Source organism: Castor canadensis, chromosome 11 (genome assembly GCF_047511655.1).
Source record: "Castor canadensis chromosome 11, mCasCan1.hap1v2, whole genome shotgun sequence".
In the NCBI taxonomy this organism is placed as follows: Eukaryota; Metazoa; Chordata; class Mammalia; order Rodentia; family Castoridae; genus Castor; species Castor canadensis.
Window position 1 is genome coordinate 3,508,456 of NC_133396.1, and position 20,168 is coordinate 3,528,623.

General features: G+C 53.4%; 1 protein-coding gene across 6 annotated transcripts in view; it reads right to left on the reverse strand.

The window, feature by feature from the left end:
- C1qtnf1 (C1q and TNF related 1) overlaps positions 1-20,168 on the reverse strand; it is a 26,786-nt gene continuing 6,618 nt past the window's right edge. The window contains exons 1-4 of one of the 6 annotated variants that reach the window (XM_020158061.2): positions 19,014-19,409; positions 5,431-5,599; positions 3,065-3,192; positions 1-2,341 (exon numbers count right to left, since the gene is read on the reverse strand). In XM_020158061.2, coding sequence (XP_020013650.1) covers positions 1,791-2,341; positions 3,065-3,192; positions 5,431-5,585 — 834 coding nt within the window. In that variant the 5' untranslated portion in view covers positions 5,586-5,599; positions 19,014-19,409 and the 3' untranslated portion in view covers positions 1-1,790. Of the gene's footprint in view, positions 2,342-3,064; positions 3,193-5,430; positions 5,600-7,065; positions 7,192-9,447; positions 9,729-18,779; positions 18,859-19,013; positions 19,410-20,168 lie in introns of those variants that run through there. The other 5 variants (XM_074044980.1, XM_074044983.1, XM_074044981.1 and 2 more) reach the window with 5 other exon arrangements.

A 20,168-nucleotide genomic window follows, 5' to 3' on the forward strand; every position in this document is an offset into this window, starting at 1 on the left:
TGCTGAAAAACAGAAACCAACTTTAATGTTTCCTGGAAAGGGTGGTGTGGAACATACAAGGCAGGCAGCCCCTGTGCGCAAGCACGCCCATGGAGACCAGGCTTGGAGAGTCTGACCGGCAGAATCCTTCAAAGGGGGCACGTGCGGACCCCCTACCCACGTAGCCAGGCCCCAGGAGGAAAGAAGGATGGGTCACAACTGAGATGGGAAGAAAGGCCCTGGTGAGTGGATTAGGGGTCAAGGCAGGTAGTGAGGGTGACCAGGCCCTGGGCACCAACATGCAGTGAGATGGGGAAGGAGTGGCATGTTCCAGACAGCCAAAGGCAAGGCTGCCAGCTGCTGTGGGCAGAGCCAAAGTCAGTGACAGACAGAGCACCTATGGACCTCCATGCCTGTCTCTGGACTGTTCTGGAAGAACCTTGGGGCTCTCTGACACTCCATTCTCCACAGACTGAGTCTCAGCCCAGTGGCTAGACATGTGTTTCCTTTTTTTCCTGTTTCCTTTTCCATACTGATTCAGGACTGACCCAACAGGAGCCCAGGGATGGCTCTCCAGCCACTTGTAGCTCCCCTGAAGTCCCTCCCCCAAATTGCTGATCAAAGACCTGGTGAGGGCCACAGTCAGTCTGGCCCTGACTGACTGCCTGATGGCCCTGTCAGCCTGGCTAAAAACCAGCACAGCAGATGCTGAGACAGGAAGTAGGACTGAGGCTACGTGAGGGGGTTTGATAGAAACAAAAGCAAAGGCCTGGTGCCTTCCACAGATGACCCTCCTGCGCAAAGGAGCAGGAGGCCCAGACCAGAGTGACAGGCACGGCATCCCACCTGGGCCTCCAGGGTAGCCTGGGGGAGTGGAGAAGGATGGATCCCAGATGTACGAGGAGTTTTGCAACTCAGAAACATCTGGAGGTCTGAGGATCCCTGAGGTTCCCAAGCCACTGTCAGGTGCCTGTGAGCCGGAGTGGGCAGGCTGTTTCTACCAGCCCAGAGCTAACCAGAGAGCACTGGGCTGTCCCTCTGGGGAGATGTCCAGCCCCAACCCCCTCACTGTTGTGGCTCAGAAAGACCAGCTGAGCCCCTTGGGCCACAGCAATGTCAACAAGACACAGAGGTCAGACCCACTGTCCTCAAAATGGTTTGTACTGTGCCCTAACAGAATTAAGGCAGATGTAGTTTCTGAACCTTTCAGGCTGCCAGCCCCGTCCTCACCGCCCAGGCCTCTCTTTTGGATCCACTCTCATGTGGAGATCTTAGGCACCTCCAGCAAAAACAAACAGTCTCCCTTAGGGAGCCAGCTGGCTGCGGAGGCAAAAATAACAACACTTTCCTTTTCCTTCCATAGTTTACTTTGCTCCATTGGCACCGTTAGCATTTGCTTAATTACTTCCAGCAACAGGAGCAGGGCGCTAGGCTCTGGGACACCCAGACGCCCACGGGACAATGCTGCAGGGTCGCTTAAGGCTGTGTGCACAGAAGGGAGCTGGAGGGCCCTGAGTGTTGTCGCAGGTGGCCTACCCTGATGGCTTCATCTGCCAGCAGCTCTCTACCCACAGAGGCAGCCAGATCTGGGACCACACAGCCTTTTTGGCTTCCCCACCAGTCAAGGGCATCTTGTTGAATGTCAAAGCCGTGAATGTGAAGGTCAAGGAAGCCAGGTCTAGGGCAGGGGAGAGAGGCGAGGGGGTCAGCCTGGTTGATGCAGGGCCCCAGAGTCCACAGAGCAACAGGGGTGGGTTGGGGAAAAAGACAGGGAGGTCAGCAGTCCCCAGCAGCGCCACAGGTGGCAGCCACTAGGGCTCAGCAGCATACTTGACCAGGTAGCCGCTGAAGGTGATGTAGGTGTCGAACTCATCACTGAAGATGGCGTTCTCTCGCTCGCCTTTGAAGAGGCGTACCCACACCTCGTCCTGCTCCTGCAGCTCCAGCATCAGGCTCTGACTCTGCATGATACTGCGGTCACTCACCTGGGCATACAGGATCACCACCTCTTCCTCGTTCCTCATGACGTGCAGGTAGGTCTCCTTCTGGTTCCAGGTGTGCACGTTAAGGCTGAAGAAGTAGATGCCTGGCACGTAGCAGTAGAATTTGCCCGTGAACATGTTGAAGTGACTGTAGAGGTTCACGAACTCCGTGTCGAAGACCACTGTCTGGTAGTAGTCGTTGCTGTGCAGGGGCTTCTTCCGGCCCACCGAGAAAGCAGCATAGTGGTTCTTACACCTGTCCCCAGGAGCGCCCATGGATCCCTTCTGCCCTTTGGGGCCGATGTGGCCTCTGGCACCTGCAGAGCCTGTTTTGCCATATTTGCCTTGGAGCCCCCGATCTCCTCGGTCACCCTTCTCACCTAAAAGGGACAGGAACACACAGGGTGTCAAGAGAGCAGTTTGGTGGTCACCCTGCTCCTCGGCTTTGCCCTTGGTGCCATCTGGATTCAACATCACAACCCTTAACAGGCCCCATCCCCACAAGGGTCCCTGACCTGGATACTGGTGTATTTTGACTCTCAAATCAGTCAAGCTACTGGATCTATTTCCATCCAGAAGCAATCATTTTTTTCTCCTTGTGGAAAGCCTGGCGAAGATAAAGGAACATACGGGTTTGTCCACAAGCAGCAGGCTCTGTGGCCAGGCCCAGGCTCACTCCAAGCAAATGGACTGCAGATGTCAGGGCTCTGATCAGGATCAGGGTCACGGGGTTTCCCTCAGGACTGTGCAGGGTCATGGGTGTGGGGGAAAGAGGGCTGGATGACGTTGCAGAAAATGGTCTGGCCACACCAAGCCTCAAAACAAAGAACTCAGAGGCCTGTGGTCCTGTGTAAGCTGAGCGGCCCCCAGCAGCCCTGAGGCCACCCTCCTGCTCTCAGTCCTGTGGAAATGGACCAGAGTCCCTCCTCTTGGAAATGGGCCAGAGTCTCAAAATCAGAACTTCCGCCTCTCCCCCAGATGGCAGCCTGCCTCTGCTCTGGTCCTGAGGGAGCCAGTCTGCTCCCATCCAGCTCCACCCTGACAACTCCACCAGCTCAGCCCTGGGAGGAAGGCACCCATGCTGGTCTCTGCAGTCACCTGACCTTTTAAGATGGTGATGTTGATCTGGGGTGCTGGGATCGTCTGGTACACAGGGGTCCCCGAGTCACAGCAGCGATAGCACCGGGAAGCTGGGGGCTCCTCGCCCTGCCTGGGGCTGTATTTTTCAGCCCTGAGGGAATAAAGTGTCACAGTGATTAGTCATGAACTCTTAAGGTTGGGAAATCATCTGTCTTCTACTGCCAACGGTCTAGAGGACCAGCCCTGCCTTCGCCCTCCCTCATCTGGATGTTCAAGGCTCTGCCTTACATTGGCACTGGGTGAATTCTGGGATCCTGAATCAAAGACCAGAAAAATTCCTTTGCCCCTTTGGTTAACAGGAACCACCATAATGGAAGCAGAACCCAAGGCTATGCAAGATGTAGGCTACCCAGGAGAAACCCACACCTGCGGGACAAAACTATGCGTTCCTATCATACATCTAGGGTTCTAGAAATAATCAGCTCAGCTGACCCATTTGTAAATGAGAGGTTTCAACTTGATCTTTAGCATGCCTTTGGGCTGTAGCAGCTGGAGTCAGTCATATTTCCACTTGATGTTGGAAGGACCAGTTTGGTAGCTGTTGGAAGGTGGTGGCTCTATGCTGCCACCTTTTGTCACTTTGAGGCATTGCACCCTGCTCTCTAGCTTGCCGCTGCCCTGGCAACCAGGGTTGTGACAGATCCATCTTGGGTGGCAGCAAAGCCCCTCTTAACTGGTCACCTCTTGTCTAACTTGGCTTCACTTGCTACCCCCAGTCAATCCAAGATGTTGAAGCATATGCCTTGAATTCAACCACCAGCAAGCCCAGTGCTCAGAAATGGACAGTCTCACCCCCACCGCTCACCTGAGCTATAAACCTTGACATCAAACGTCTTGCCAGAAGTCTCCATCCTGACATTCAACAGGCCCCACAAGTGTCACATGCCAAAACTGAAACCCCCACCTTGTCACTTTGCCCCTGAACTGTCTCTCTAAATGCCGTTTGCAACACCATCACCAGAGACCCAGAATGGAGTCTTCAGACTCAGTGCAGGTGCCTCCCTGGCCTCACCTCCACATGCAGCAGGGTCCTGAGAAGTCAGCTCAAGTCCCAAAGTATGCCTAGAACTGGGCCGTGGGCCCTCGTCATCTCTAATACACCATTGCCTTTTGGACTGTGCCCCTGGAATTCGTCTCTTTGTGGTCGTGTATCTTTCCTGATGCTTCCCCTACAGTGTTCCTTCTAGAACACCAAGGAATGCAAAACTCTCTGTGACTCCATCTTTCCTGTAGGATGAAGTCCAGGGGGGACCCTTCAGCATTAGACTTTCCTGCCTCAGGCTCACCTCTCCTCCATCCTCCACTCTCAGGCCCCAGTCCCTACCACCCCAACTCCCCCGGCCACTCCTCTGCACACACCTTTTGAGCTGCCTTCCCCTCCTATATCTGGGAGCTCCCTCCAGGTGTCCTCAGCATAGGGGGTGCCCCCTACTACAGAGCCTCATTGTACTGTATCATATGTCTCTATTTTCCTGGAGGCCAGGGACTGTCTTTTATGTGCTTTCCCAGGGCCTAGTGGACAGTCTGACTGACAGCAGGTACTCAATCTGTGTTTGTTGAATGAAAAATAGAAAAAGAAGATGAAAAAAAGGAATGGGGTTCCTTGGTTCCAGATCCTGTTCCGTAACATGACCTGAAGCCTCAAGTATCAAGGCAGCTGAGGTCAGGATAGAGGTGAAACCCAAAGCTGGCATGGGGCCATGTCCAGGCCTCAGGACCTCACTTTTCATGGGTGACAGTTTGATGAACAATCTAAGCACCTGTGTGTGCCTACAAAACATCTCCTATAGTCTGGACTTTATCACTCAAGGTCATAGACACGACAAGCACCATTCTGAAGTCCTTCATAACCTTTCAGGGAACAGTGACACTTGCTTTGCCCTGCCCCCACCAATCCCTTTCCCTATTGCAACTGGACAGGACATCTGGGTTGTGGGGTGTCTCTCTGAGGCCACTTGTCTCTGCCTCCTTACTCCGGTTAGTACCTAGAACTGCACACATACTCAGAGGCCCAACGCAAGCACAAGCCAAAGGGCCTGACGGGGAGTTTGGTTTGCTCCTTGTTTACTGCAAAACTTTGAAAGACTCATGCTCCCTTAGGGCTGGGATGAGGCTGGACCACCATCTTCAGGTTCAGACAAGGAGCCTGTGTCACTGGAAGGAGAAATGGCTTGTCTTCCACCAAAATCAGCCTCTCTAAGGACAACTCCTCAGCCTTGGCTTTGCCCCTTTGCCTCTCCCACGGAACCAGCACCCTGGAAGCTGCCACCCCCAGGCTTGACCCGGCCAGAACCAGCACTCCTGCAAATACAGTATCATGGTCCCTCACCTCTCAGCATGGTCCAGAGGGGTAGGTGGCTCTTGGGTCCCCTCCTGCACCCGCCGTTCCTGCTGGCCACGTGGAACATGGCTAAGCACCGGGCTCCAGGCAAAGGCCAGCAACAGGTAGCATCCCAGAACAAGTCCCCATCCACGGGAGCTCATCTTCCTGCCAGGCCCTGGTGCGACAGAGACATGTGGGGAAGGCATGGGGTTAGGAAATGCTGAGCCACACTCCTTCTGGGAAGGCAACCCCACACACAAAACACTCACACACTTACACTCACTCTCACACACCCGCGCACAGGCAATGCACACCCTCTCAGTTCACGCTCACACACATGCCCGCACATCCACGCACACTCCAACACCAGAGCCTCAGCCCGCTGGGCGCAGCGCTGTCTACACCTGCCCACCCTTTCAGGAAGGAGAGCCCACCCCATCAGCCACTGGCCCCTGACAACGAGCAAAATCCCCTAAGTCTTGGATCAGTCCACTGGTCCTCGTCCCTCAGTGGGCTTGTGGTAGAAAATGACTGCAAGCTGCTTTCTGCCGCCAGGGGGCGCTCACTGGGCGTCCTCCAGTGTCTATCGGTCTGCTGTACCTCCTACTAACGGTGCGCCCATAAGAGCTTGGACGGGACCCTCCTCCTCTAGGATTGAGACAGTCCTTCTAGACCTCTCGAGGTTCCCTGAGAGCCTGTTGAAGCAGGCTTGGACTTGGAAGAGACACCATCCCTGGTTTTCACCGTCAGAGCATCGTTCCCAGCCCAACTCGGGAGTCTGGTGGACCACACACCTGACAGGAGTCACAGTGCTTGGCTGTTCCTGGTGACCTGGAACTGCCCCCTGCCACACACACACAGGTGGAGAGGGTTATGCTTTCAATTTTAAGCCTCTTTTTTCCCACCAGAATGTAAAGTCTGACGCCTCAAAAGACCCAGTGAAGAAACTGAGATCCCACCCCAGCCCGCCCCGTGCTTCGGTCTCTTTCTTATGTTGAAGGAAAATTCAAACCCTGAGATGGGTTTCTCCTGTTGCAGTAATGATGGGTCCGAGGAACACTGCCTTTGACTTGCCTTCAGAAGCTGCCACCTCCCCCCCAAACTCCTCACTCAGTGACTTTGTCACCTGTGAGGGGTGTGCCCCTGCTTGTGGCAAGGCTTCTTGGACATGGCTTTTCCTCCACATGTGCATGGAGGGAGAATTCTTGAGGTCTGAGCCTCAGCACAGATGTGCGGGAGCCAGGCCCTCCCGGGAGAACCTCAGATGTCAGGGAGATAAGAGGAAGACTGGCCTCTTCCCTGGCCTCCCTCTGTTCCTGTCTCACACACACCCTAGCAGCCATGCTCCTTTCCTGTCCAGTGCAGGGGCTTGCCAGGCTCCCATCTCCAAGATCTCCCACTGACCAGTCCCCCCTCCCTAGCATCAGGGCCCTGGGACTTCCCAATGACCAGGAGGCTGCCTGCACTGAGCCCCAAGTCAGACACTGCCCAACTCTTGCAAAGAAAGCGTGCATGTCTCTGTGTTAGGTTATAAGTATTTATGTCCGTTATCTGTCTCTCCGTCATCGCTTCAGCACCTGGCCAGAGCACAACCTCATCCTGTGGTCCGGCCCCCTGCTGCTCCAGCTCTGATGTGCTCACCTGGGGACTCATTAAAGTGCAACTTCCAGTTTACCAAAATCAGGTCTTGAGGCTCCTGCATTTTCAACATGTCCCTGGGGGCCACCAGCGGTCTGCTAGCAGGCCATGCTTTCATGCCAGGTTTTAGCCACACCCCAATCCCAGCTCCTGGCCCCTGTCCACCGTCCCACATTCCTACCCCCTGGCCAGGAGCGCCCTTTGTCCTCCTCTCTTCTGATATGCCAGCTAACAGGACGGAGCATGTCACCAGCCACTGCACTGAGATTCCATGCAATGATTCAATTAATCCTTAAGACCCCGTGCGTTAGGGTTATGTATGGGAACACTTCTTCTTCCCTGTCCAGACCACACATGGGCCTGTGGCAAATCCTTTAAGGAGACAGAATTCATTCTTTCATTTTGGCAGTACCAGGATTTGAACTCAGGGCCTCACGCTGGCTAGACAGGTGTTCTTCCACCTGAGCCACTCCACCATGCCAACATTCATTCTTTTATTATGCAGTTTACAAATGAGGAAACAGAAACTTGAGGGAGTGAGTTAGCCTAAGACTGTCCAATTTTTAGGTAAGTAGTTGTACTTGAACTCAGACAGGATGACCTCAAGTGACCACAGTCTTCTCTACCTGGCCAAGCTTTAACTCCAAGCACCTCATGTTCTCCCCAAAGCCTTGGCAGACCCCACCTGGGAAAACCTTCCTCCTTGCTAACTTGGTTTTCCATATTGCCTCAAACTGTGGAGACATCTGCTCAGCCTGTGAGATTCTACCCCGCAGGCCAGGTGTGACTGCCTCCCAGTCTGGATGTCCCCTTGTCCACCCTGGAATTCGCTGGTGGCCAAGGAATATTTGTCAAATCAAGTGTCTAAGTTTGTTTATTACACTATTTCTGTATTTCCTGTTTTCTCTTGGTGCCCTAATAATTACTCTTTCTTTTTTCCTTTCAAGTGTTAAGCTTGCAAGTTTCCATCAGTTAAAGGAAATTTTCCTGTCTTTAAACTTCTTTTTTTTTTTTTGCCAGTGCTGACATTTGAACTCAGGACCTCAGCCTTGCTAGGCGGATGCTCTGCCTCTTGAGTCACACTCCCCAACCCTTTTTGCTTTAGTTATTTTTCAGGTAGGGTCTCATGTTTTGGGCTGGCCTGGCCTGGATTGGGGGTCCTCCTACCTCTGTCTCCCCTGTAGCTGAGATGACCGGCATGCAGTGCCATACCCAGCCTTTTTGTTGAGCTAGGACTCTCATTAGCCTTTTGCCAAGGCTGGTCTTGAACTGTGATCTTCCTGCTCTCTGTCTCCTGAATAGCAGGGATTACAGGCATCTGATACCACACTTTAAAAACTTGGATTTTTTTTTTCCTGAATCTGAAATAGTATATATACATTTTGGAAAATGCATATATGTTGGAAAGGAGGTACAAAGCTCCCTTGGGTTATTCTATCCCACAGTTTCTTGGCCTTGACGTTAGATATTTGGGACTGAATAATTCCTTGTTGTTGGGTGGTGACCTGTGCATTGTCAGATCAGCATTAGCCATGGGCTTACCCACTAGATCAGTTAGCATCCCCATTTTTGACAACCAAAAATTCTAGTCATGGCCTGAGGGGCAAATTTTCCCCAGCTGAGAACCAGTGCTGTGTCCCCAATGGAAGCACTTTTCCTGTTGGTGTGCCTCTTTCTAGCCTTCAAAGGGACTTTGTACACTTTGGACAGAAGAGGTGGGGCCCAGGACGCAGCCAGGCTAGGGATGTGACATCAGTAGGGTGGGGGCAGGTGACAGCCCCGAAGGCAGCCGGGCTCAGGACTGAGGACAGCAGGGCTGGTGGGGCTCTCTTCATGTACCTCCTTTCTGGACCACAGTGAACTAGGACTGAAAGCTTCCCCTCTTCCATACTGCCTTAAGACATTTTACCAAATCCCACAGCAAAGTCAGCATCATGACATAATGATCATTTTAGTCACTTTTGGGCAAAAACAGTATTGCCCAACATCTAACCAAACTTGGCTCCAGATCACTGTTAGCGATTTCCACTGAAACCAAGTCTTCCAACAAAGGGCGAGGCTTCCCTGCAGTGAGCGGCCCCGAGGAATGTGGTCCACACAGGAAGGCAAGTCCAGGGAGGTGGCCCAGGACATCATGACCAAGGGGGGAGCCCTCCTGAGTCCAGACCACATGCTCCTGTGTCCAGGCTACATTTCAGTCAGAGCCACTGAAGACAAGTCCCATGTGACTTCAGTCACATTTGCCCTTCCCAAGCCCCAAGAATAGGGACAGAGTTCCATGGAAACTGTTCTCTGTCTCTCATCATTCCCACCAACTCCCTCAGGCCCTCCAACGCAGCTCTTTAGTCCCTCCTCATCAGTGCCCCCGCTCTGCCTCCACCTTACCTTCACCCCAGCAAGAAGGAACACCCCACTTTGCAGCAGGAGGAAGACAGGGAAGGAGAAATCGGGTGACTTACAGGACCTGGAGGAGGGCAGGAAGTCTGAAGATACTTCCTTGCTGATGGATTTTATCACTTCACAGAGCTCACGTGGCCCTGTGGGGGATCCTTTAAGAAGACAGCATTCGCCCACAAATCAAGTTTCCTTACATTCTTTAAAAGTTGGTCCTACTGTTTCTGGCTGGGCCTACGTGCTGACAGCGGACTCCTGGAGTTCAGGGCTGCCCGCGTGGGTTTGGCCCTGACGCCCCACCCAGCCCAGTACCATTTGACAAAAGCATTTTGTAAACACTGTTTTCTTCTTTAATCCTCATCGGGTAAGCAGCTGTTCTGAGGCAAGAAGCCTGTAATCTCCTTGAATTGAAAAGCAAGTCTGAGCTGCCCTCTCAGCTGGCAATTGAACACAGGCACTGCTTACTGGGTGCCGGTGATTTGCCTGACATTGTGCAAAAACTCAGGAGGAAGTGATTCAACCCTAAATTAAATGTATTCCCTGACCTCAACAATATTACAGTCCACAGAGGGAAACAGACAAGAACTCAATTATAGACCAAGACTGAATGGTAAATGGTGGATCGATGGCGAACAGACAGCATTCCAGACTGTGTGCTCCAATGTAGTGGTCACTAGCCACGTGTGGCTATTGAAATTGATTAAAATAAAATTTAGGGCTGAGGGTGTAGAGCTGAGTGGCAGAACACTCATGCCTGTGGTCCTGGGTTCAACCCTCCAGCACTGCCAAAAATAATAAAATAACATCACATTCAAAGCTTACCTCCTTAGTCACCCCAGCCACATTTCAGGGTCTGGATTGCTACCTGTAGCTTATGGTTGCCATATTGGGAAGTACAGAACAGAACATTTCAGTCATTGCACCAAGTTCTACTGGACAGCTCTGTTCTAGATTAAAATGAAGTCAGAGGGGGAGGAAGTAGCAGCCATGAACAAACAGTACAGCAGAAATCTGGGAGTCATTTAGACTCCTTCCTCTCATGCATCCGGCACGTCTAATCCATCACCAGCCCTCCTTAACAGCTCCTGAAGGTCAAGTCTCCTTTCTCCCCTTGGCTGGTATGAGACACTTTCCAGGGGCTCTGGCTGTCTCCCAGGCCTCCACCCACCCAAGGCAAACATCTTTGACTGGCTTTTCTAGGGCCTGGACATCACCCCAAAGTTTTACATGCATCTCGAGAGGAAGCTTGGCAGGAGAGGACTTTATCCCACACTTCGTGGCTTCCAGGTCAAAGACAAGCTTGGCTCAACCTCAGAATATTCCTTGACAGTCCTTCTACCATCACCACCCTTCCTCACACAGGCCAGCCACCTTCCTCCCAACACCCTCTCAACCACCTCCGAAATCCAGTCTGTTCACCTCTGCTTTGATGTCGGGTAGAATTTTCTCACTGAGGAACTTCCAGCTCTGCAGTTGTTGCAAGATTCAGATACTAGGGTTCCAAGAAAGAGAAAGTGCCATGTTGGCGTGCCCCCGGACCCTGGCAACTGCCAGGATTTCCTTACCTCCTCTGGACATCTGCCCTCAGCCCTTTCCTCCCCCAAAGCCATCCATCAGCTTAATTGCCCATCCCCAAACTCCAAACTCGTGATGGGCAAGACGGAGGCAGAGCGACTTGCAGTTGGCAAATGACAGAAGCCTTTTACTATCAAATTTCCCCACTGTAATGGGGCAGCCCCAGCAGCTCCAGGACTCTGCCTCTTTCCCCACCCTGACTGTGTAGGGGAGGCATCAGGGACCAAGGACCCCTCACTGAGGGATGCTGGCAGCTGGAGATGAGTTGCGCCTCCTGAGAAGTGTGGGTGTCCCGGAGCCCAGCTCCTCCTAGAATCAATCCCCTTCCCTTTCCCAGAAGCCGCTCCCTGTCTTGGAGAAGCAGATCTGACTTTTTAAGATCTGGGGTTTATTTGGTTACCTCCAAAGCTTGAGTCCAAGGATTAAGAAGACAGTTTCTTCCAGGGCAAAGGTGCAATTTTGTTTTTATTTTTTGTTTGTTTGTTTGTTTTTGGTGAAACTGGGGTTTGAACTCAGGACTTCGTGCTTGAGAAGCAGTTGCTCTACCACTTGAGCCACACTTCCAGATGATTTTGTTCTGGTTATTTTGGAGAATGGGGGTGGGGTGGGGTCTTGGGAACTATTTGCCCAGATTGGTCTTAAACCTTGATCCTCCCTATCTCAGCCTCCCGAGTAGCTAGGATTACAGTCATGAACCATAGGTGTTCAGCTAAAAGTTTCATTTTCCAGCCACGGAAGTGAGGAAGACAAAATGAAGACAGAAAAGACCGAGAAACTCCCATCCTAGAACATCTTCCTACTCTCCCTGGAGAGGAGGCCAAGAAGACTGCAGAGGCGGGACTCATCCTAAGTTTCTGTCCAGGCCCTGCAAAAAGGTGGCCATGCCAGGCATCGGGCCCAGGAGGCACCTGGCCAGCCCGGCCTGCTGAGCTATGATCGTGGAAACAAAGATTTCCTTAAGCCAAGCAGCTGTCCTCAGATCACCTCCCAGCTGGAAAGCCTCGGGCAGCAGGCTCGCCCTGCTTTGGGAACCCTGTGACAGAGGAGAGGCCCCAGCAACTCGTGCCAGGGGCCTACTCTGCAGGTGGCCTGGCCCACCGCCCACTTCCCCGGCACCAGCAGCAGTGCCACCCCAGGGGCTGACCGCTCTCAAGACCGATGGAGGAAAGAACCTGGGAATCCTGTGGCCCAGAGCTCCAGGGCACCCAGATCTTCACAGGCAGCACAAACAAGGCCTTTGTCTGGTGGTCTTGGGCCTGGACATCCAGTGACATTTCACAAACTCCTCCTGAGGGTGCTCAGCAGATGGAGCTCTATCCCACACCTCGTGCCTCTCAGGTCAGGATACGATTCACTCAGCATCCAGCAGTCCTGCTGCCACCTGCTCCAGCCCCGGCTGCTCTCACCAAGGTCACAGACGCCCTTGGTGATACTGAGCTCTCCTCTTTGGGTCACATAGTTCTCCAGTGAGCTCTTTAAAACACCCACCAGTCCGCCAGTGTCAGCTATAACTTCGTAGCACAGGCTCTGACCTGCCTGTCTCCTGGGGTTTATTCTCCCTGTCTTAGGATGTAGCCCAGGTTGGCCTCAAATTTGAGACCCTACTGCCTCCTCCACTTTCTGCATACTGGGATTACAGACATGAGCCACTGTGCCCGTGAGTTTACTCTTCTTGATCTCCCCCTAAAGACAGCTGCTTTCCAGGGCTACGCCCTTGGCTCTCAGCTACAAACCCTATTTCTGCCTGTCATGCCTTCAACCAACAGCACCCCAATCCCACCCCACCCCTAAGTGGCTCGGAGCCCCAGGCCTGTGCTCTCTGACATAGTAGCCACATGGGGCTGTTTCAATCAGTTAAGACTAAACACAATAACACCTTCAGTTCTCAGCCACAGGAGACTGTTCCTAAGAACTCATGGGGTGAGGACCTCCCACACCGGGCTGCACACAGACAGGGCCTTTTCACCATGGCGGGACAGTCCCCTGGCCAGTGCTGGGCTGTCTTCATGTCTGCTATCTTCTGGACATCTCTCAGCCTTGCCAGGAGATCCTTACACCCCCAATCAACTCTCCCCACCCCCCTCCCCCCCACACACACAAAATTCCTTGCCCTCAACATCCTCACTGCTCCTCCTGGAGTTGGGATCTCTGTTTAAAAAGAAAAAAAGGCAGCACAGATGCTAGGGCCCCATGCTAGAAGTCTGGGAGCCACTGCCATTGCCACATTCAAGCCATCCTTACCCCCTCCCAGTCCCCAACAAGTCAGTTTCAACAGTGTCCAATGACAATAAAGGAAATGGTTAAATCCTGAGACAGTCAGTCACTGTTGGAGCCTGCCTCCACCTCCACCTGACCATCCCCTACACGTGTATCCTTCACTCTAGCCACCTGCAGCCACTCTGAGTCCTTCCACAAGTCACACTAAGGTCTGTCCCCCGTCTGGATGCACCTCCTACTGCCACCTCCTTCAACCATGTGTCTTCAGAGCCAGCCCAAAATGCCACCTCCCCTGGCATGTTTCCCAGACATTCACATGCCAGAATCCAGTGCAGAGTTGGTCCCCAGTCACTGGCATCCTCAGCTGGTCCCTGGGACTGTGAGCTGCTGGAAGGTGGTGGCCAGGTCTCATTCCTGTGAATCTCCAGCACTTGGTTTCTCACTTACAATGTGGCTTGAACTCCACCCTCACCTTTCAGTCAATCTCTGATTGAAGTGTTCAAATCTCTCTCTAAAGCAGGTTGGGAGAGAGTATAGTTGAGTGTTACCAGAATGCTGAGTCCTGGTGCTGCCTAGAGCTATCCTTTTCCAAATGCTCCTCTCCTCTGTACTCCGAAAGTCTTCCACTTCCAAAAAACCCTACAAACCACACTGAAGCCAGGCGCCAGTGGCTCACACCTGTAATCCTGGCTAGGATTGAGGTTTGAGGCCAGCTGGAGCAAATAGTTCACAAGACTCCATCTCCAAAATAGCCAGAGCAAAACGGACTGGAGGAGTGGCTCAGGTAGAGCACCTGCTTTGCAAGCAGGAAGCCCTGAGTTCAAACCCCACTCCCACCGAAAAAAAAAAACAAAACCAAAGCAGGCTGACCTCTAGAAGATGGTAGGACAAAGTCCCCATACAAAAAGCAAACTCAGTGGTAGGGAGAGGTGGGGATTGTGCTAGATCAGGAAACACAGATGCTATCTAAAGGCAGAGGAAGGGAAGAGGAAGGAAAGGACCAGATTCAGCCAGCAGCATCAATTAGGGTCCTTTGTAAACACGTGAGTATTTTTTTTCTCACAGAAAGATGCTCATAAAACTGTGAGAAGAGAAAAGCAGGTTGAAAACATGCACCCATAGATTCCCACATGCAAGGCAGAATTGAAGACTACCCACCTGGTGCTGATGGCAGTTATCATGGGTAAAGAGAACACGCTGTTTAACATTTTCTTTTGGCTTCTCTAGGGTTTTTCCCCATAACAGTGTCATAATTTTTTCACAGCGAGTACACATTTTTTCCACTTAGAAAATGACAAATAAGCCCCACCCTGGGGACTAAGTGAGCATTTGGTTTATTCCAGGGAACTCGACTCTATGCATAGAAAAGTGGATGGGAGGGGGGAGGCTGTGGCAAGTTCATGGCTCCAATGGAACTGTGAGGAGTATAAATTGGCTGGCACTGAAGCTTCACTTTCTCCTACTCATTCATTCAACAAACGTTCACTGAGTGCCCAGGACAGTGTTCTGGGCAGTGGTCTGGATTCCCAGACATGTAGGATACGAATACACAGCTCTTCCCTTGGACAGCTCCTAGACACACCGGGCTCAGGTGTGGGGCACCCACCCAATTAGCGTGCGTAGTTATAGCTGGAATAGCAGCTTGGGGGGAATATCCACCCTTTTGTGCAACAGAGGATTACAGAGTTCCTACTGCCCGCCAGGCTCCATGCAGGGTGCTGGGGAACCCACAACTATCTTCAGTGTTGGTGTAATGTGCTACGATGTCCATGGTGCCAGCCTCCCAGCACCTTAACACACGCCACTGGAGTTTAAGTCCTTTTGGGTCCAGGCACAGAGTCACCAAAACAGCCCCCCATATACCTTCAAATGTGAGGGGCTTTGCAGAGTGGAGGGAGGTCTACACACTGTTAAGCTCTGAAGAAGTGGGGGCCGTGCTGTGCAGGATGCAGATGGTTTCTGTCTGTCCCCAAGCCCCCATGGGTAGAAGCTGGCCTGGGAGCTAGATTGCAAAGGGATCTGAGTGCACACCCCGGCTGTGCAGAATGGATGCTGGCGGGAGGAGAGGGGCTGTGTGCGTGCTCTGCCCGCCCATTCCTGAGGAGGCTGTCTGGGGTCAGTCATAAGTGGGTACACCGGAGACCCCAACAGGTAGGAATGGAGGACAGAATGGTAAGGTGAGGGGTGGGCTCACCTCAATCTAGTACTTTCACTGACCAAGGAGGACTTACAGAACCTGGATCTGATCCTCACAGATGGAGCTTCTTGGGGTCCTGGGGGTGGAGGGTGAATGTCAGAAGGCCAGGAGCCCTGTGGTCCCACAAACCCTCAGTTCCTCCCATCTCCCACTAGACCCCAACATGCCAGCCCCGTGCTCTGAGGACCAGCTCAGAAGTTTCAGGGCAGAGTTGCAGACCGGGCCTGGCTTCTGGCCTGTACCGGGGCTGGCAGCTCCCCCAAGGAGGGCCTCTGCTTTCCTGGTCCCCAGGGTAGCAGGCGGCTGGTAACCAGATGCCCCACTTGGGGGTGGGAGGTGGGGGGTGGGGATGGGGACAGTGCAGGCCCAGAGCGTGGAGCTTGCTTTCTGCCACATGTGGCTTTAGTAGTGGTCAAGAGCATGTCTGACCCAACCCCAGGCACCAGGAACTTGGATTTCCCATGCCCCGCCTCGCCTGGCTCTTTTCCTGTCCTTGCCTGGGTTCCTGCCTCCTTGCCTGCGGTCTCCCGCTCAACTGTCTCATTTCAAGGAAAATTCTTACAGGGGCCAGGAAGATGGTCAGACACTGAGGCCCAGTCAGGCCTGGACGTCCCAGCAGCAGTCCTAGGCAGGGAGGGGTGCCCAGGGTGGGGCCTGCAGGTCTGCAGTCACTTCAAAGGTGGACAGTGAGGGAGGCCTCTGGTACCCCTGCAGTTCTGGAAGTGGAGTGTGGGCAGGAAGGGGCAGTTTGAGGTGCAAAGATGCTGAGCAGCAGTCTCCTTGCAACTGCAACTTAACCAGGTCCCAGAGATCCAGACGCCCCACCCACCCTGCTCACACCGCCTGCCCCAGCCCCTGGAACAGGCTCCCAGCAAGGATTCAGCATTTCCCTCTGGAGCTTGGGGAGGAGGAAAAGGGCAGCTGACTCTGCAAGTCTACACGTCCATCCGTGATTAAGCTCAAGACTGATGCTGCCAGGACAAGGACCTGGAGCAGGGCCCTGAGGCTCGGATGTGACACTGGTTCCTTGGGCTGCTCCCAGAGCATGAAAGAAAGCACTTTGTGGAGTTCATGCTCCTTTGACAAGCTGCTCTCAGGAACAGACAGAACATTTCTTGTACCGCCTGAAAGGGCCAGGGAGGTAGCAGGGTCCTGTCCAGTGAGCTGTCCTGTGTTGCTTGACTTTAGCAGAGGCAGACTTCAGTGAGTACAACAGGAACAAGTAACAGCACTCAGTCCACATGATGTTTGATCACCAAGACAGAAACCCAGGGAAGCCAGGCGTTGGTGCCTGGTGCCTGTAATCCTAGCTACTTGGGAGGCTGAGATGGGGAAGATCATGGTTCAAGGCCAACCTGGGTACATAGTTCTTGTGATCCCATGTCCAAAATAACCAGAGCAAAAGGGACTGGAGGTGTGGCTCAAGCAACAGAGTGCCTGCTTTACAAGTGGGAAGCCGTCAGTTCAAACCCCAGTCCTGTCAAAATGACAACAACAACAAAGGACAAAACAGGGAGCCACCACCCAGCCTAAATGTCTCTGGCAGCTCCCAAATGGCCCTTTCTCTCCAGGGAGGGTAGATTGTCAGGAAGAGTCAGCCTTGGGCAGTCAGAAGCCGGGCACTGGCACAGAACATCTTTTTCCTGCCCTTCTGCCCTCACAGTGTCACCCACCCCTCCCCCTAAGCCCTGTAGCTCCCACCCCACCTCCCGGCTTCAGGAAGTGGGACCAACTGAAGGACCTGATCCCTAAGGACAAAATACACATGGGACGCTGGTGTCCGGTGAGGATACCCTGCTGCAAGACTGTTTCTACGAAATTCCTTTCATCTTTGTTTTGAAGGGTGAAGTTCAATGCCAGAATATTTGGTTTATGAGTCAGGCTAATTACGGCTGGTGGGGAGGCACCAGGAAGAACAACAGAAAGGAGCATGTATGCCGTGCTGGTCACCCTGAAGAGGGAGGTTGTCCCGGGAACAGCACAGCCTTCCTGGGCCACATGTCTTTTCCAGAACTGCCGCTCCCTGGGAGCACCCTCCCTGGCATCACTGGGGACTCAAGGTGGCAGAAGGAGAGGGATGAAAAGGCCAGAGTCCCCAGGAAAGGAGACCTGCTGTCCTTCTGCCCAGTTCTTCTCAGTTGGCAGCTGAGACAGGAAACCTGAGATGCTCAGATTGCAGTAGTGTGCTCTGTGTCCCCAGCATGGGTGAAGTCTACCCAACATAGACTTGGGGTGAAGACACAGATTAGGGTCCGGATCCTCCAATCACTGCCTATAGGACCTCGGACAAGTTTTGAGCCCCTCCAAGCTTTCCAAGGGTAAGAGTCCCCTTGACAAGGTGGCAGCTGCCATTCTTCTTGTCACTGCTGTCACTGGGTGATCTCTAAGTTCTCCGGCTCTACAGCTCTAAGAGGAACAGCGGGGCAGCCCCCTTTTTCTCAGCTGTCTGCCTCCCACCTTTGTGTTCCCTCCTGTCCAGTTAGCAGGGACACTGAGGTGGGGAACACACCTCCCCCTGCAGCACACACCATAGTCAAGTGTGTCTGTTGAGGCAGTGCATGTGGTCTGCACAGCCTGCTGGGAGTGTGTGCTTTTTGCACTATAAAAAGCAGAGCCCAGACAGTCTCTAAGGACGTCACACACTCCCCGGGGATCCAGGAAGTTGTTTCTCAAGACTTTTCTTGTTTTCAAAGCTTGGAAAAGTGTGTCCTGTGCCTCCATCCCTAGAAGCTAGGTGAGGAGGAAGAGGCAGAAACAGGGCCACAGCAAGAGTAACTAAAGCTCAAGGAGGGCCACAGAGAAGGGCTGGGAGCAGCCTGGTGGCCCAGGGGTCAGCAGGCAGAGACCACACCTAGACCTGAGGAGGCTCTAGAGGGAGGGGACATGTGCTGTCCTCAGACTCAGGCACTGCAGCCCCAAACCAGGGCAACTTTCAGCTGCACAGGCAACTTCACTTTCCAGGAGAGTCCCCAGGGAAGGGACACTGTTTTTTCCTGCCCAATCTGGATGCCCTCTAGAAACACTAAGGCTGTCAGATGATGGGACCAAAGTTCACATTTCCCACTGGTGCCAAGGCTCAACTTGACCGCAGACAGACAGGGGACCAGGGCAAACCTGGATCTCAGATGGCCCAAGTGACGTGGCAGGGGTAGGGAACTCCCAGGTACAGAGGTGGGCACGGCTACATTCTTTTTTCTTCCACAGAAGAGTGAAACAAGATAACCTCCCCCCCACCCCCACACACGAAGAAGTGGGGGAAGGTACACTTAGTCCTGACAACCTGGCTGCAGATAAGCATACCTCTCACAGAGTCAGAAGGAGACAGAGAACTAACCTCTGTAGAACAGCATCTGCGCCTGGGAAGCAGCAAGGATGGGCACAGGATTGTCCCTGAAACTTCTGTTATCTCTCTGTCCCTTTGCCACAACTGCCAACACAGCCCCTCCCACCTCTCACTGTCCACTGGAGAAGGTGCCTGCTCAGCCCTGCCAGGCAACCAGCTGAAGTCATGAAGACAGACCCAGGCAGCACTGGTCCTGATTCCCGTCCCACTGGCTGGGCCACCTACCTCTCTCCTGCAGAGCTGGCTCAGCGGAGTCCTCTGCACCTCTCTCGGGGCTCTCAGGCTCTCAGGGTGCCTTCTCTTAGGGCATCTCCCAGCAGCTGAGCCTCCTCCCAGCCAGGTCGGCACGGAAGCACAGTCTTGTCCAAGGAGGAGAGCAGGAGGGATAAAGTCCCACGAGAAAAAGTCTTAAAGTGTATGGGGGGGGGAGGTGCAAGCAGCAGTGTTCCCTTCCCGGCACCTTTATCTCCCCAGCTAGCTCCAAGGTCTCTTTGGCCAGAAGCGGAAACGTGGTTTCTCAAAAGTAAGGGAAGGGAGGAAGAAAGCGGGACAAACACCACGTAAAGAGCAAACCCCAGCCAGATGTGCGCTGCCGAGGAGCCTAGAACGCTCCCAGCGCATTTTATCCAAACAGCAGCCGCTGAGGATTAACTGTGTGTGTGCCCGGCAGCTGGCCCTCCGCTGCCCTCCCTGCTTCTGGCCATCCTAGGGAGCCAGCTCAGGCCAGGAGGTGGGGGTGGTCACTTGTGCATCTCTGGAGGCCCATCCAGAGGTGGGGGTGTCTGGGAGCCCAGGGTGAGGATGCCCCACACAGGGTGGGGGTGCCCAGAAAGACTGAGAACCCCAAGTTACTTGGTGGCAGGAGATGGGCTTTAAGGAACTCAGGCATCCACTATGGCCAGCCCTCCTTCCAAACTGTGGCTGACTTGAGACATGGCACCGGAGGGACTCCACCTGGGGTCCAGGGACCACAGCCAGGTTTGGGTGAATCCTGGAGCCCTCTGTAACAGAATGCCAGGTTGGGTGTTTGCATGCACGTGTCGATGTGTGCTCAAGATGGCCCTTGGCTTTGTTCAGAGTCTGGAGAACGCTGTGATGTGAAGGTGGGAAAGCAGCAGCCCCTGTCCAGAAGGTTTCCACCCTCCAGAGAATCCTGGGAGTGCAATGGCGGGGCCAGTGGGGGTGGCGGAATGCTCAGTCTCTATCAGACCACTCATTCTGGACATTTCTCAGTCTTTACAATGCCCTTCCCAAATGTCACCTCCCATGGCTTCTCCCAGGCTTCTCCAGAGCCACCCCTCCATTCTCTATCCCAAACTCTGAGTCAGTGGGCTTGTTCTGGATTCTAATCACACCATCCCAAGAGGAAGGATCTAGCCA